The sequence below is a fragment of the Trachurus trachurus genome (assembly GCF_905171665.1).
Source record: "Trachurus trachurus genome assembly, chromosome: 22".
Classification (NCBI taxonomy): domain Eukaryota; kingdom Metazoa; phylum Chordata; class Actinopteri; order Carangiformes; family Carangidae; genus Trachurus; species Trachurus trachurus.
The window spans coordinates 12,247,155-12,264,808 of record NC_139907.1 but is presented as its reverse complement, the minus strand read 5'-3'; the positions used below and the strand labels follow the sequence as shown (position 1 = coordinate 12,264,808).

The following is a 17,654-nucleotide window of genomic DNA, read 5'->3' as shown; positions in this document are numbered from 1 at the left end:
ACTAATGCTACTGCTACAATTGTTAGATTTCATCAACCAGCCGGTGGTAAACCTCTAAAAACCTACGTGTAAGTTAATTAACGACCGTTTTCTCCGCCGGGATCGACGACAGAGGTACGCCGACCGAGCACATCAGCAGACCGGTTGCTGCCGCTGTGATGTCCCGGTCATTGCTCCACAGGTGCAGCTTCACTTCTCCGAAAACATCGGAGCAGACTTCTAAACAGCCGTCATTTGGATGAAGTGACCGCATATTGGGAGACTAAACAGTTACTTTCTCGCTTGAAAAAATATTAAAAGTTAATAAAAGTGCATAATAACAGCGGTACAGAAAGAAATAAAACAGCTTTTCGCCCGTTTTACAGCTATTGTGTCATCAGGTGGGATCTCTGGTCGTAAATAGTCGCAAGTCCGTCACTGACCAATCAGCATGCATTAGCAGAATGCTAGCGTTTTATGGGCAACAACAGCCCAACCTGTAGGAAATCGAAAGGACAAAACTTCTCAACAATTTCACTTTTAACCTATAATCCATATTGATCTTGCAGAAACTACAACAATATTTGCAATTTTTTGACTATTACCAGGTGAAAGGGACAAATTTAGCCTTCTAGCTCCATAGGGCCCCATTCATTCTGCACTCGCCCGCGAGCACTCCTAGTGGAATTCTGGTGGAACTGCAACCAAGTTCGATACAATGGGGCTAATGGAGAGTGGCAAGGCTCGTCAATAGACTGGCTCTGTGATAACCCAGTTCCAAATCTTCTTCACAGAATAAGCAGTATATGGTATCTGGTTCATACCAGGCTTGTCTAAACATCTCTGTGAGGCAGTGCCTTGTCTCATCTGACATATAACCACTGCTTCAGCTTCATCACAGCAGTGTTGCCTCTTCCACAGTAATGTGAGTCTGCCCTGAAGAAGTTAAACAAAATTAAACCATTATGTTAACTTGTGGTAGTATTTGATCTTGTCATCTTGTCATCTTTATATTTGTAATGTCTGCAGTCTGCTTCACTCATCTTCAAAAAGTTACACAGTTCATGTATTTTCAGCTCTTGATGTTACCACATTGATTCAGTCACAGCTTCAGTCAGAATTTTCTTCTTTTCTTTTCTTGGACATAATTGAGATAGTACAAATACTAATATTTGAAGACATCTGTTGCACCTTGTACTTTGGCCTTGGTGTCTCGCACTCTCTGTGTGTTTCCACAGATCTCTCCGGAGCTCCATCCCTCTGCACCAACCACCGCCTGCATCACCTCCTTTCCCCTGCTGTTAAACCAGCCTGCACTCCCTGCTCATGAACCAGACTGCCATCCAGGGCTCCCATTGGCCTGCTCTGCCTGCCTTTCCTGCCCAACAGAAGCTGCTGCCTTCATCAGCTCTTGTTAACCATTTCCATATTTTCCCACATTGCTCACCCTGAGGTTTCTCCATTTTTTTCCCTGTTAAGGGTTTCCTTGTGAGTTTTCCCTCAGTCGATGTGAGGGTCTAAGGACAGAGGATGTTGTTATGATGCTGTGTAAAGCCTGTTGAGACTAACTGTTTGTAAAAACAGGCGGGCTATACAAATTGCTTTGCCTTCTCATCTTTGGGCTGTAGATTTTCTACTATTTTATATAGCATATGATATCACAATATTTCATTAACTAGAAAATCTCCATGGGGAAATTTTGAGAGGTGCTGCTGAGGTGTGATCTACATGGGAATCAAACCCACAAATTTCAGTTAACGCTCCAAGGCACTAATTACAGCTAAATGCAGCATTACTAACACGACATACATAGCCTACCTTTTAAATTTGAATTGAATTTAAAGTACTGTATTAATCCCAGAGAAGGGAAATTAGGTTAATGTCACCATATAAGCCTACAGGATATCCAACACGCAACATGACACCATCAAATCTCAGGCAATATAAATGAGTGTAATGCAATAGCCTACAATACAAATACAGTAAGTGCAATGCAAAGCAGAGCATAGCACACATCAACAACAATGTTCATTAAAATTTCTAAATCTTTCTGAGGAGCACTTTGGCATCAGTAGTCTGTCACTAAAGGAACTGTTCAGTTCACGGAAGACACCACACTGGTCCTTATTGTGCAGGATGCTCCTGAGTTTCCTACATTTTTTGTGAGCCTTTTTTTCTTTTCTTCATCTTAGTGTGTTTGTAATGTACCTTCCCGAACGAAGGGAGGCGACATCTGTCACTGTGATTCATTTTAACTGCTTCCGTGACTGTAGTGAGGACAGGACGCGGGGCGTGACATCAGCCTCGTATACAACATGGATGGGTCTCAGTCGCTGCAAAGGAGCCATGCGCAGCGTTTACAGATCTGCGTTGGACGGACAGGAGCAGGAGCATTGCTGCCGAACCAGAAGTGCAGGTTGTGTCCCGTTACCCGCATCACATACAGGGTAAATAATTCATGAAGAGTCGGTCGAGGGACCAAAACTGCTGCGGTCAATTGTCATGCATCGTGTTTTAATAGACATTGGGTCGATGCTGGAGGCGATCGGAATGTGCGGCCGTCTGGGGGTGAAACTAATGTCGTGTTGTGACACCAGTTATTCGTGGCTGCTGTTTACAAGTCCAAAGTTCATCAACGCAGGTAGAGCTGAAGGTGCTGGTGTTGTTGCCTTGTTAACTGTGTCTGTAGGTATCGCTAGCAGAGGCTAATGTAGATGGTAAAACAAAATGAGCACATTATAAATGACTGGTACTTCCGCGTATTGTAGCTGTCTAGATCTCAGGGCTGGATTAACCTCATAGGGGGGCACTGGGCACTGGTTTCTCATTGGGCCCCTCACCCACCCACTCATACTTTATGAGACGGTTTCATTCCCAGGCACCAATTGGTACTAACAATTAATTTACAGAAATTTAACTACGTTTGATGAGAACTCTAAGGCTGTTGAAGCCTATAGTATCCTATTTCTGACTTTTAAAACAAACACTATATTAAATATCAGATGTATTGACAATGAAAATAATTACTGGTTACAGCCTAACCATAAAGATTAAAAAAAAAAAATGTTTCTTTCATTTTTCTTTGTCATTGTGTTCTGCTGGTCTTTCTTGTGTGCCATGAACACAAAGGATGGACAGAAAGCTTGGCCTGTATATTCATCTAGTGTAGAGCTTAGATACTACCTTACGTTACTCATGGTTTATCTGTAAAAAATAAAATCATTTAGTAAAATACAGCTATTTTGCAAATAAAGCAAAATAAACTATTTAGGTCTTAAAAACTGCATTTAAAGTAAAGTGATCATCATCTGATTTTCTTTTTATTATAAACCAAGTGTTAATTGATGTATTTCCTTTGTTTCTTCGAACTTTCAGGCTCAACAGAAACTCATTGAACGAACTTCCATGGCATCCTCTCCAGCAACAGCCCTTCACTGCTGCCTCAACAATGACGTGTGGGAAGCTTCAAGCACAGAGTAAAGAATGGCAAGGTTCAGGCGTAAAGCTTTAATTACGTTGTTTGCTTTGTTGTTGATTGTGCTCATCATAGTGGTCTCGAAAGTGCTCTTACCAGATGACTCTCCGTTCAGCAACGCTGTGGGCGCCAAGCTGTTTCCTGATAAAGAGAATGACAATCAGATACCGAGAGAAAATGGCAATAAACCTGATCAAATCAAAATGAATGACTCTCCTAAGTCAGATAGAGATGAAGAACTGGAGGCTACACTGAGGAGGTTTCCCCCTCCAAACTACTATGTCCATACCTTCTACTACACCTGGTATGGGAACCCCAAATATGATGGTAAATACATCCACTGGGACCATCCACAGTTGCCACACTGGGACACTAAGGTGGCTCAGGGGTATCCACAAGGGAGACACAACCCACCTGATGACATCGGATCCAACTTCTATCCCTCTCTTGGAGCTTACAGTTCCAGAGACCCCTCTGTTATAGAGGCTCATATGCAGCAGCTTCGCACAGCAGCGATTGGTAAGAGAAGAATTCATGTGAATTTCACTCCAGGGATTGACAGTAATTCGGTATTATTTGGGTTTTTTATAGTTGAACTAAATTGTGATGAAATCATGATACTCTGATAGCAGGAAGGACTTGAGGAGGCAATATGGCATATTGCATCCTGATTGACTAGACAGGGTATTCATTTGACCATGCCACATTAAACACTGTGTCATCATTAACATCATTTTAAATTTAGCATTTTTGCAATGGGAATACTCTGACTCAGTTACAGCAAACCACCAACAAGAGCAGGGGCATTTCCTTGTCTTATGTTACCTCACACAACAACCTCAAACTACAAGAACCAATGGGAGGGACACGGTTACATTAATCAGGAAAAGAGACAGCACTGGTGGATGAGTTGAGGAATCAGAATCAGTGTAGAGGGGTAGAAAGTGTTGTACGAATTAAATCTGTATCACATTATTATTATTAAGAATATTTTCCTGTACAATACTAGATGTTACAATATTTTACGTGTATGTAAATCATAGGTAAAATAATAACGTAATGATAGTAGTATTATAGTATTAATAGTGACTCACCCCCAAACCCGGTATGGTGGTAATTCAGTCATCATAATCAGCAAATTGCAAATTTCACACTTTTTTCTTTTGCTTTTGTTGGTGTGGTTTTTTTTTTTGACATCGCACTTTGTAGAAGTCAAATCATCAGAAAAAATATTTTATCAGCATTGTTTTTTATTGAAATAGATGACAATTTAATGCATGATTCTAGCAATATATTGGCATATGTTGATATCTGAAACCCCTAATGATAACTCACTTCCATGGCGTCACCCCTACTGTATTAATTCAACTGTACATTGAATAGCCCCTCAATATCTTACTAGTATTTGTATATTTATGAGCAATTACATGAGTGTTTGACTGTGTTTATTCACAGGTGTCATTGCTATTTCCTGGTATCCTCCTAATACAAAGGATGACAATGGTGAGCCAACAGATGACATTGTGCCTTTACTGCTGGAAGTGGCACAGAAATACCACATCAAGGTCGGTATGAAGACAGCATAATGACATTTTTTGTAAACAGTAGCGAACTTTATGTTTTATGTTTGAAAACAAAAAATTTTAAAACCTAGGCTAATAGTAATGTTTGTGCTGTCAATTTTAATGTTGCTCTAATTTCTGTGTTTACAGGTAGCTTTTCACATTGAACCATACAAAGGGAGAGATGAAGTCAATATGTTCACTAATGTCAAGTACATCATAGAGAAGTGAGTAGTGCTGAGTTCCCCAGCTCTGTTTCATTATCTCGCACTCACTCCATTATGACTCACACTGTTTGCAAATATTGTGTTTGCATCAGTCTGTTAATTTCTGTGATATTTTTTTATCTCTTTAGTTATTTAATCTGATACCTCTTCCCCTCAGATATGGAGAGCACCCTGCTTTCTTCAGATACCGGACAAACACTGGCAAGCTCCTTCCACTCTTCTACGTTTATGACTCATATCTGATGAACTCTGAGCAGTGGGCCAAGCTGCTGAAACACACAGAGAGTAACAGCATCAGGGACACCCCATATGACGCCATCTTCATTGCCCTTCTAGTAGAGCAGAAAGATAAACGGGATATCCTAACAGCAGGTTTTGATGGTATTTACACCTACTTTGCTACTAATGGGTTCTCCTATGGGTCTACCCAACGCAACTGGGATTCAATTAAAGCGTTCTGCGAAGATAACAACCTGCTATTCATCCCAAGTGTGGGCCCAGGTTATATTGACACAAGTGTTCGACCTTGGAACTTCCAAAACACTCGAAACCGCGTCAATGGCAAATACTATGAAACCTCACTGAAAGCTGCGTTAGAGGCCAGGCCGGATTTTATCTCTATAACGTCTTTTAACGAGTGGCACGAGGGGACTCAGATTGAAATGGCAATCCCCAAAACAAGCCAGACAGTGTATCTGGACTACCTGCCTAACAAACCCCCAATTTACCTGGAAATAACTCTCAAGTGGGCTGCGATATTTGGCAGTGAGCGACGGAAGTGGCAAGAATGATCTGGCTAAGAGCCGTAGCAAATGTTTATTCATGGCTGTTTAAAATAATTAGATGAAAACTAAATGAAGTTCTCGTTGCAGAATGGACAACAAAATGCAAATGATGAATAATTGTATGAAAAAAGCCAAATGATTTGCAAAGCCACTGGCAAGTGAAGTAGTACTTCATTATTCTCATTTTGGCTGCAATGATGTATGTTTTTTTTTTTTTTTTACACTTGGGTGAATTATTATTAATTTAACTGCACTATTATTTCCTGTTTACACAGCTTTTGCACAGAGATTCACAACATTATCAGTGTGTTTTATCACGGTCTCCAACGTATCCAGCTGAAACTGTGTGGGTAGGCATGATTTGCATCCCTGTAATCTGTGACTATATTAAACCTCAGTAGAAATAAATAAAAGTGCACCTTGGAAAGGATCGGAAAGACACAAGTAAACAAAGCCGTCTGGTGGTATAAAGCTGTTGCCTCACTCTGCTTCCAGCTCTGTCTCACTCCAAAAACATGAAAATAAAAAGCACTACATGCATCTTGATTTTTCAAAGGCGTGTCAAGATTAGTCTTAAAATGAATCACAGTGATGCGAACGGCAGAGGGTTGGCAGGACAGCACTTCACTTATTGAAACATGCAGTGCCAGAGTGAAAGGTAGAAATCAAGATAATTTTCATCCCTGGAATACTTCACTTTTTCTCTTTATGGTCTGTCTTCACTTATACTGTATATGGTACATGTTGTCATGGTTTCTCAGTAATTTAAAGCAGATTGCCCCACTGATTATACGTTTTCAATCCATTTAGTGAGAAAAATTTGGGTTCTTGACGCTATTAAGAGATTAAGATGAAGTTCATGTAAGTGCCACTTAAACTGGTTTATTTAAAGAGCAAGTCATTGATGTTTCACATCAAGACCAGGGTGCTTTCATCATGGTTTGCACTAAACGCAGCCTGTGAAAATGGTTGAAGCTTTCTTAAATGTGTCCTGTGGAGGAAACAAAAGATTTATGTTCACTGTTACCCACCACTTACATGCCAAATGATGAATTTATTGCTTTTCTTAAAACATTTGTGGAGATAATTTTTTTACATTCATGGCTGCTAGCTTGCAATCTTCTTCACTACCTTTGTTTGCGAATGGCTGTGTCTCCTAGCACATTACTGGCAACTGATGATCAGTGAAGCAGCTAACAGGAGTGAGTAGGATGTCACCTGTGCACATGTGGAGATTTGCTTAAATAAAAATGCCACTCAGTGATGCTACAAGAGGTTTAAGACTTTAAGACTCTGGGTACCTGTAAAGCTGTTACGTAGGTTTTCTTTGCCACTGAATGTTGTTTCTTGCGGGTGGTGGTAATTGTTGCTTGTCGAGAGCTTAATTTATTGTATTTATAAGACAAGAGGTTAGAAGAGCAGCGCTATGTCCTCACAGCAGATTGGAGGCCACATGGAGTTGCAATTGGAAAATGATGAGACGGTTATTTGGTTTAGCATTCTACCTTTAGTGGAGGATTAGATGTGATAGACACATAGGTGTTGTTTCCCTCAGAGGCAGCTCTGAATGAATCAAGTTTGACAACCTCTCTTTTCCAACAGCCGTTAATGCTCTCGTTGGCTACGTAGCAGTAAACTTACTAATAGTTTCTGTACATCTAGGAAAGAACTCTGATGATATGGGGTGATGCAAGTTTTTTTTCCTGATACTGCAATAGCCTGCAACATCATGTGGAGTCATAGTGTGAAAAATCAATACTGTCATCATTGTGGTGGACAACAAGAAAGCTCATATTTTGACTGTTTACCTCATAACCACTGAGATAACGGATGAATAACTTCTCAGAAGTACTGAAATCCCGTCTCGTAACATTAGAAAAATTGCACAGTGCTCCAGCATCTGATAACCCTTCAAACCCACACTGCACTTTGTTGATATTACTTAATATCTCACATGTAGCCTACCTGAAGCAACAAACCCCCTCAACAACACAATCCTATTTCCACACAGGGCTTTTTCCAGTCTGCCCAATAATGAAAGATTGTTAAAATTGTTTTAGAGTCAGGACATCTCAGCCTCTCTAGCTGCTATGATTTCAAATACCACCCCCTCATTCTCTTTATGGAAGAACAATAAATCACTAGAGTGGCCCTTTAAATTATTAAGCTAATGAATGAGTTAATACATTATTCTGGTGTTTAATGGTGCAAATGATCTCATTTTAAGCCTCGGTCTGTAGATTCTTTATGGAGGCTGATGCCTTGTTTATTGAAGCTGAGGCTGTGCAATGCCCTTTAATAGGAATTTGCATACAGTAAACGCCTCTTTTGAGCTGGTGTTTCATTTAGTTAGTGGCTATGGTGCATTATCAGCACTAACTGTCGGTCATAGTTCAACCACTGGTTTAAAGCTACATCACTAGGCAGCCATATACCTTGTAACCTTGGTTTTGAAAGGTGTTATATAGCTAAATAAAGTGTATTATTATTAGGCTATCAGGCTATATTGCCTACTGTAGGCTCCTGCACAAACCTCCCGTCATTTGGTTCTGTGGATGTTTAGTGTGTGTGTGCGTGGCTTCTCCTCTCCCGTCAGGTGTTGGTGCCTGAGGGGGGGGTTGGGGTTGTTTCTTTTTGTTTTTTGTTTTGTTCTCTTTCTTTTCCTCTGTGAGGCACTTTGTGTTGCTTTTAGCATGAAAGGTGCCATATAAATATATATAAAATTTGATTTGAATTTGAATTTGTGTGTGAGTGTGTTGGAGGGGGGACCTTGTGATCCGCGCTCCTTCGCAGCAAAAATGATTCACCTGTTTATTCAAATGACAACCTTAAGCTGATGATTAAAGTGTAATATGCTCTAACGCGGAATCTCAGCATCCCACACTCACATGCTCACACATAGGGCCTACACACACATACACACACACTGGAGCTCCGCCACAGCCTGCAGCTGCATTGACGGTAAACAGAGCAAGGTAGCGCATGGGCAGCCAGCAGGGAATTATTCCACATCGCATCACATCCCTGAGCATACATGGCGTCCTCACACACCGAGCCATGAATTCAGTTTGCAGGCTGACGGGGTAGCCGCCAATTTTTTTTTTCTCCCCCCTCTCCTTTTTATTTTTTTAATTTTTTTTAAAAATTTTTTTGCAGCCATCATTCTCTGCGTCGGTGTGCAGCAGCGGAGAAGATTCAGCACACATCGCAAACGATAGGTATCATCTTTTTTTTCTTTTTCTTTTTTTTTTGCGGGATCAAGACGATGGATGTGGGTTCATTCGGATCTATTCCTCCAAATACGGCGGACGGACGCGATTCTTTCCCTTTTTTATATTGTTTCATTGCAGGCGCATCCACATCTCCCATGTGCTGCTGTAAGGTGTCTTTGAGAATGCTACGGACCATCCGGAGGAAATGAGAGGAAAGGTCTATTTTGACTCAAGCCTTGTCGAGATGGTGAGTGAAATGCATGGCTGTTTTTGCTCACTGCGCTCCATGGCCGAGCACCAGTACCTGGGTTTGACGGCAAATCCTCGCCAGCTAATTAGAAATGATCTCCACCGAAAAATGACACTGACAGGTGCATTTCCATTTTCCTTGAAGCGTTTATATCTACGTTCATTTCAAATGCACATGGGCAGTTTATACTAAAGGGGAATATAAAGGGGATTTCCTCTAAATATGTGATTTGTATTAGATTGCACTCTTGTGTGTTTGCAGCTGAAACCCCTCTACATGTTTTTTTTTCCAGCATCATCCTCCACGCTATTAGATATTCTGCGCGTTTCTGGTGCGCAAAAGAGGGGGGGAGGAGGGGGGTGTTGTGTTAGGAAACACATACAATATTCCAGTTATTCCCATCAACTTCAGTGCTGTTTCACCCATTGAAAAGGGAAACCATTTTAAACAGTGGTCCCACTATAGCATCGTGTTTTAAAATGACCTTCAGTGCTCGGTGGCAGGGAATAATTTCTCACCTGGGATGGAGTGTCCTTTTACAATCAGTGCTGTGGCCTTCCTAACAGAATACACATGAACCAAAGTGTCTAAAAATGTATATATATCCCATATGATGTGCTCTTCTTTTGCCCTTTATCCTACCTGTTACGGAAACCACATCATTGATTTGATGCCTTTAGTGTGAGTGATGCTTCCCAAATCTGTGGCTGCGTTTTCCTGCCTCTCTCCAGCGTAGCCTTGCTGCAGACTACTCACCCATGCTGTACTCTTTCCGTGTCCCAATTACATCACAATGCATTTGACAAAAAGCTATGTTATTTAAAATGTGAATGAACGCCAGAGCCCTGCACGTGCCTCACTCTTGTCTCGTTTGTTAGACCAAAGTAGGGGGAAAAAACAGTGTGCAGCCATATCGTCCTATCATATTATATACTCTGACCTCAGCATCATCACCATGGAGACTATTACTTTACCACACTGCATATTTAATAGGATTGATCTTGATCCCTTCACTACAGTATATTGTGCAGCCTCTCTGAATATATACTGTGTTTTACATCCCTGACACCAACATATGAAGGTATGCACGAGCTGTGAGAGCTTATCACTGCTGCTTACAGAAAGCATGGTTCAGTGGTGTAAGAGGATTTGCCTACATGAAAATGTATTGATACCGTAAGCCTTTAAAAGGAGTTATATTCATCTGGGTACAAGTTCATTTGGCCGTAGGGGTCTAGATCTCACAGATAATGGTGTGGATGGACCAGTATCATACGGCATATTGGACAGATGGTGTGAAGACTATCCGAGTTTGAGCTTCTATTTCTGATGTAAATGTGTTTCTGTGATGCATGGAACAAATAAAAATCATCTCTTGAGGGGGATTTCTGCACTCAAACTGCTTGTATGGCTTCTTTATGCAACATGCAGGTGTGCTGAGCCCCTGACAGCTGGAGAGTGTGGGGGTCTTTCTGCTCTCCTCAGCCTTAAGATGGCAGCATTCTCTTACAATACAGTGTACTATGCAAAATCTAATAATGACTGGAAGTTAAATCCATGCTTAACTGGCACATTTGAAACAACAACCATGATTAACTGGTAAATTTGTAATAACTTCAGTGTTTTTTATTTATTTTCCTGCTTATCTGGAAGATTTGATTGTGGAGATAAAGTTTTTGTCCTGCTTTTTGTTTGTGTGGCGATGGTTTGTTTCGTCATCTTTTCTTAGTCTTAACTGATTCTCTCTCTGATTCTCTCTCACACTCTCAAGGAGACATCATTAAGAAGACCTGTAAGTTCAAGATCAAACACACCTCATTAGATCACTAAGGATTGCAATCATTCTGCATAAGAGCCAGGAGGCCTCTCTTTGCCGTGACCTATGATGTTTCCTTTTTCTATGAGCGCTGAATCACAGCGAGGATTGATCCCACCCACCGTTGACCCAATGTAGGACCTGCTCCCTCCGTTTCCCACAACCTCTATTCTTGCTTGGATTCCAGCATTCAGTCAAATCCACCAGGTTTGTATTATAATGTGCCCTGGGGAGGCCATTCAATTGTCTGTATGATTATCGATCTCACTTATTAATAGTTTGTAGCAACAAGAGATCCACTTTATTCTTTATCGAGCCATAAATGGTGTTCAGAGACAATGATCCATTACAATAGACATTATAAATACATGTGCAAGACCATTACATGATCAGGGGAGTAATCTGGATGTTGATTATGACTCTTTTTTCCTTCGCCCTTCTTAGGACAGAGTATGCCATCTGCACCTTTTCACAGAATCCTACGACCCCTTCTGCTCGGCACGTTCATCCTGGGATGCTTTGTGACTCTGTTTTTGATGTATTTTAAACCATCCACCAGCTGGTTATCAGGTCCTGTAGAGTCAACAGTATCCACAGACCGGGTCAAGAGCCTCTTCTCCACCAAGAGCGATAAAAACGTGACCACCGTATTGATCTGGCTCTGGCCTTTCGGACAGACCTATGACTTGAGCGTCTGCAACTCTCTCTTCAACATCGAGGGCTGTTTCATCACAGCAGATAGAAACCTTTACAATAAGTCAGATGGGGTCATCATCCATCATCGAGACATCTGCACCGACCTGTCCAACCTGCCACCGGTCCAGCGACCATCCTTCCAGAAGTGGGTATGGATGAACTTGGAGTCGCCGTCACACTCCTCCCAGCTGCCTGGGATCGAGAACATGTTCAATCTTACTCTCAATTACCGTCAGGATGCTGACATTGAAGTGCCTTATGGGTCCATCGTAGCAGCGGAGGGCGAGGAGGACTTCGTCCCACCCAGCAAAAACAAGCTGATCTGCTGGATCGTGAGCAACTGGAACCAGGATCACGTGCGGGTGAAGTACTACAATGAGCTGTACAAACACATCGAGGTTCACGCGTATGGACAAGCCTTCGGGGAGTACATCTCTGACCAAGACTACTTCCCCACCATCGCCAGCTGTAAGTTCTACCTGGCTTTTGAGAACTCCATCCACAAGGACTACATTACTGAGAAACTGTACAACCCGCTCTCTGTGGGCACAGTGCCAGTGGTTCTCGGCCCACCTCGGCAGAACTACGAGAACTTTATCCAGGGAGACGCCTTCATCCATGTGGACGACTTCACCTCGCCCAAGGAGCTCGCTGATTACCTGCTACTCCTGGACAAGAATGAGGAAATGTACCTCAGGTACTTTGAGTGGCGGCGGCACTTTAAAGTAAAGAAGGCCTATTTCTGGGCAGAGCACACATGCCTGGCTTGTGATTACCTGCGTAGACACAAGGAGTATAAGGCATTCAATAACCTTGACAAGTGGTACTGGGGTGGATAGTGCTTTGAAGGGCTATGCAGTGCTTGTTTGTTGTTGAAGGCAGTGCTTTAAGATTTTTGTCCTTCGGTTGACATGAAGGTTTATTACTGTTCTGTCCAGAGCTCCCAAATGATGTTTTTCTATTGGTTCAGTGGCCCAGTGAGATGTCTATCATATTTTGATTTTTTTTTTGTTTTTAAATTTGCAAGCCAATTTTGCTAAGCCTTATTTTGCCTTTTGCGTTATTCAGTTATTGTATTTATGTTTTATGAATTACAAATGCACTACAACTTTAATTATTTCAACCCATGATTTGCTTAACATGACATTTGCTGCTATTTTTATGTTTTTGTTCTATTATTAGTACAAATGCTTGATTGTATGAATGTTTCTGTTCAACAGATAATATTCATGATGCAAAATTGTCATTTTTTTCTTTGAATATCACCTTCTCATGAAGTGGCACATAGCGGACCTTGCTGCAGAAGGAGACTGACGTAAAAGTGAAAATATTTATGTAATATTTATTCAAGTGAGGCATTATATGATAAAAAAAACAAAACAAAACAATCTCATCTGTGCTAGTGATGCAGTCACCTATGCAGTGTTTACTGAACTCAAATGTGAAAGTAGGTCAATTGTGTCATGTACATATTGTGTACTTTTGGAATTATGTAGCTGTCATTTTTTCATATTTTTGTAAGTTTGCATTTGCACTTCTACTTCAGCCTATCTTTACATATGTACAGTAAGACAGTCATCGTAGTATGTGGATGTTGATCGCATATGGTGAACATTACTCCTCTGATCTCCGACAGCAGATGTGACTCTGCTCAGTGAGAGGGAGGTTACTATTTTAATCATGTTGTGAATTGTTCATTGTCATATGTAATGTGTCACAGTGTGGTTGGCTCCCATGTGGATGATGATAGTACAGTACAGAGCCATTGTACTGCAATGTGAAACTCCCACACAGCCTGTTATTTAAAAATCTGATTTGATCTACAAAGGTATGTCGTTTCTTACTGAACACAGTGACCAGAAAGAGCACAACTTACACAGAGCTGAATGATTTTATTAGGTTATTTTTCCATGTGTACTGTACTTGCATTTTATGATTACTGTAATAAGGAAACTGGTATTTTCAACTACTTACAGAAGATGTTACCATGTGTAAATTAGACCATGTGAGATTCGCCCACATGTTTGGGGCTGTTGGAGAAAAATGGGAGATATACACAATTACTGCAGGATTATCCATGTTTCTGTCTTTGAATCATCACACCACACTGTCGCCTGCTGAGTTGTCGGTTGCATGTGAAAGCTATTCTTCTGGGTTTTCCTTTTTTTTATTTTTATTTTTTACAATCATGTTTACAGCACTATACACCACTTAAGATCACACCACAAAAAGACAGCTCTTTATCTGTTGATATCACACCACTTATAAATGTTGTCAGCTATTTCACCGAACAATGCATCTCAACAGCACTCAGCAGCTATTGACATAATGGTTAAGCTTTTACTTAAGAACTGTGCAAAACCATGTCAACATTTTATGCAAGATAAACCGGTGGCTTCTTGGTCAAAATACTCAAACATGTGTCAAGTTATTATCATTTTGATATTTCTTCACTGTTAAAGGGACCATTGATGTAAATTATGATGAAGTCAATTATTTTTCTTAATATATATGGCTCTGAATGCCATTATGAAACTGTATATAAACCTTGTTGTAAAACTGAATCATCATCTGGATCTAAAGAGCCCACTAACATTGATCAATCCTGTTTGTTAACCTGAACCAGACTGAGGGAGCTCCTGCAAGGATTGCATTCATGGAAAAAAGATATAGTGTGTTGTATATATTTTTAATGTTCAAATCTCTTCGAAACATGAGAGTGTTGTCAGGCGGTGAATGTGATTTCGCTGTATCTTTGTAAGTAAAGCTCATACTTCAGACTGTGAATCGAGACGAAAGGAGAAAGACACTTGAAAAGGATAACCAGCATCAGAGACAATGGTTTTTGTGTCGTAAGGTGGACGATTTCATCAGGCAATTTTACACTGAAGAAGTTTCTTTTTTTTTCTTTTTCGATTAGGCGGTAATCCTGTTGGCATGGCCGAATTGAAAAAGTCGTGCGAAAATGCAGCAGAGATATAGCACTTTTATTCATGTGGAGTTGTGTGACTCACTGTGCTGGTGGCTGTCTTAGATGGAGCTATTGTGAGTTCAGAAACTGTCATCCAAGACCTCGGCCTGTCCCACAGATTAACTATGAAACCGCCACTCATGGTTTCATATTGTACAGTCCAATCTCAAGTATGAAAACAAAGGTTTCTTGTCCAATGTGGTTGGTGACTTTAAGAAACAAAAGTACTTGTTTTTCTGCGTGTTGTCAGTCTCATTCATCTTCTCAACCTCTCTTTTTTCTTTTTTTTTGCACAAAAATAACAAAAGGGAGCTGTGGCTTCTCAGTAAGCCCCCACCCCCACCCCACCCTTGTCTGAGTCTGTGAGTGTTGCAGCACCAGAGAGTGAATCAGTATGTCTCTGGACACTGTCTGACCTGGCACTGATATTGCTGGAGTCCTTACTTAAAAAACACTGTATACCGAGTGGGATGAAATCTTCATGTGTGGTCGAACATGAAGATTTCTCCGAAAATGCTCGTTCTCTGCCAGTTCACTGAAATGATCAGTGAGTCAATCAGTACAAGTTTTTTTGCCAAATCAATGTATTTTGCCAAATGTTGTGTTTTAACTGTAGATGTCTGATAGTGTCATAAAAAAATAAAGATATGGATAAATGAGCAAACACAAATTAAGTATTCAGAACTTGTTTTTGCAAGCAGAGAGCTTGTGGTGATAACAATTTGAAATAATTTGATACTGAAACTTTTCAACAAAAAAAACTGATTGTATTGTTGATCACTTATATCACTTTTAAAGTAATTATTTGATATATTTCCTTAGCACTCGCCAAGAGTTAGCAGAGAAGATGAAATGCCACTCTCACGTTGGTGTGTGGTAAAAACAGCAAGATCCAAAGGCCAGCTAGCTTAGATTGCACAACTAGCTGATTGGTTGTATTACTTTTAAACCACACAAAAACAAACTCGCTGTTTTACAGGAAGCTTCACAAAGCCAGGCTACTGTAGTTGCTTCCCCTGTTTCAAGTACTATTAATGCTAAGCTAAGGGAACCATGTTATCGTTTGCTGTACAACGTGATTGATCTTCTCATGTAACTCTTGGCAAGAAAGAGCTGGTATGCATATTTTCCAAATTGTCACACCATTGCTTTAAATTGGAAAATTTCATCAAACCTTTGAGTTTTTCAGGTTCGACAAAGTTTGTTGGTCTAGACACATTCTACGTGATGCCATCCAATACAGTGTTCTTGCATCACACTTAATTTCCACAGTTGATGCCCACACTTCTACGGTGCCATGTAATACGGGCGGAGGTATAAATAGCGATCCAAAAGCCTTGATAAGTGATTGATGAGAGCAAGAAGAGTGTGTTGTGGTGGTTACGCCTCGATCCTCCGGCTGTTGTTAGTTACCCCATATCCTCGCTAGCACTCTGGTATTTGCAATCGTCTACTCCAGCACACAGAGATGATACAGTACATCTTTGCAAACTGCTTTCACTCAGCACTGCAGGTCAAAGAGTGTGATAAGTGTTTGTGTTGCCAGGATCAGTGGCACAAATAATACCCTGATGTCAGTCACGGATTAATGTAAAAGTTCAGGTGGTGGAGTGAGTGTATGGGAAGAGTGATTGTCCGTCCAGTTTTCAATACACAAGACGGTGCTATAGATGAGGTCTCTGCCCGCTGCAGTGGATTTTACAATGGTTGGCTAAATTACATTACAGCACATTACTCTACAATCTATTGTTCTGCCAGAAATAATCTTAGATTTGGGGAAGTAAGCATTTGCTTTGCTGCTAACAGTAAGACAAGATGATTGTACGAATAACATGTGCATGGTAAATATAAAGCTTGAGCAGCAGTAAACATTTTGACTTAGCACATGGGAAACTGCTTCCCTGGCTAATATAACATAGCACAATAACAGCAAAATGGTTGTTTTTGTATGGGTCAGAGTCATACAAAATAGATATTACCAAGCAGCTTTTCTCTGCAAAATAATCCAGTTAATCCACTCAATACTAGCTGCCCTGCAGGTGAAGAAGGTCACATAGTATTACATCCAAGAACGCCAGGGGTTGGTACAGACCGAAAACAAAGTTAAACGAGAGCATAATTTGGCTTAGGTGGCCAGAGAAACATGACTCCAAATGAATGTAACTGTTATATGTGGTACTGTATGCGTGACATTTGTTTCTATAACAGATTCACATAAAAGAAAATTTGACAACACTTCACGACTTCCCTGTCATTTAAATTCCACATTTTGAATCCTGGTTGACAATTTAGAAAATGATCATGGTGTTAGATTCACACACACTGATGATGACCACTAGGCTTTTTGAATCATGTAAGAATCTGGAGCAATTTCAGTAAACTTGAGCCTGTTTATTTGTACTGCAGAGTTGGTGTAATGGAAAGTGTCTCAGCATGAGGCACTGAGGCAGAAGTTAATATTCCTGGACAGTGTTCTTGAGAGCTGAAGAAAAAGGGAAGTCTTCTTTTGGGGCTCTGCTGCTGCATGAAGACTGACTTTTTCCTGTCACAGGTAGGTTAGCATTTGAGTGTTTTTCTTTTCAATGCAATATTTGCTTTGAATAATGGATCATTGTCTGACTGAATAGGCACTGATTACAAATTCTAGGTGTAAATTACATATTAAGGGGATATCTTTTGGT

The 17,654-nt window shown here is 40.7% G+C and overlaps 2 protein-coding genes across 4 annotated transcripts; both read left to right on the top strand.

The window, feature by feature from the left end:
- The first annotated feature begins 2,308 nt into the window (after nt 1–2,308).
- On the top strand, nt 2,309–8,762 carry manea (mannosidase, endo-alpha). Of its 3 annotated transcripts, none has more exons than XM_083998067.1 (5): nt 2,309–2,426; nt 3,355–3,973; nt 4,910–5,019; nt 5,167–5,243; nt 5,401–8,762. In XM_083998067.1, the coding sequence occupies exons 2-5, from the start codon at nt 3,463–3,465 to the stop codon at nt 6,032–6,034; spliced, it is 1,332 nt and encodes a 443-aa protein (XP_083854193.1). In that variant the 5' UTR covers nt 2,309–2,426; nt 3,355–3,462; the 3' UTR covers nt 6,035–8,762. The 3 variants fall into 3 exon arrangements, with proteins under 3 accessions (XP_083854193.1, XP_083854192.1, XP_083854194.1); XM_083998066.1 differs by having other exon boundaries at nt 2,371–2,620; XM_083998068.1 differs by lacking the exon at nt 2,309–2,426 and adding an exon at nt 2,616–2,664.
- Nucleotides 8,763–9,463: 701 nt separating this feature from the next.
- fut9a (fucosyltransferase 9a) lies at nt 9,464–14,374 on the top strand. The gene is made up of 3 exons (XM_083998008.1): nt 9,464–9,487; nt 11,262–11,513; nt 11,751–14,374. Exon 3 carries the CDS (start codon nt 11,759–11,761, stop codon nt 12,839–12,841), a length of 1,083 nt encoding a protein of 360 aa, XP_083854134.1. The 5' UTR covers nt 9,464–9,487; nt 11,262–11,513; nt 11,751–11,758; the 3' UTR covers nt 12,842–14,374.
- The last annotated feature ends 3,280 nt before the right edge of the window (nt 14,375–17,654 follow it).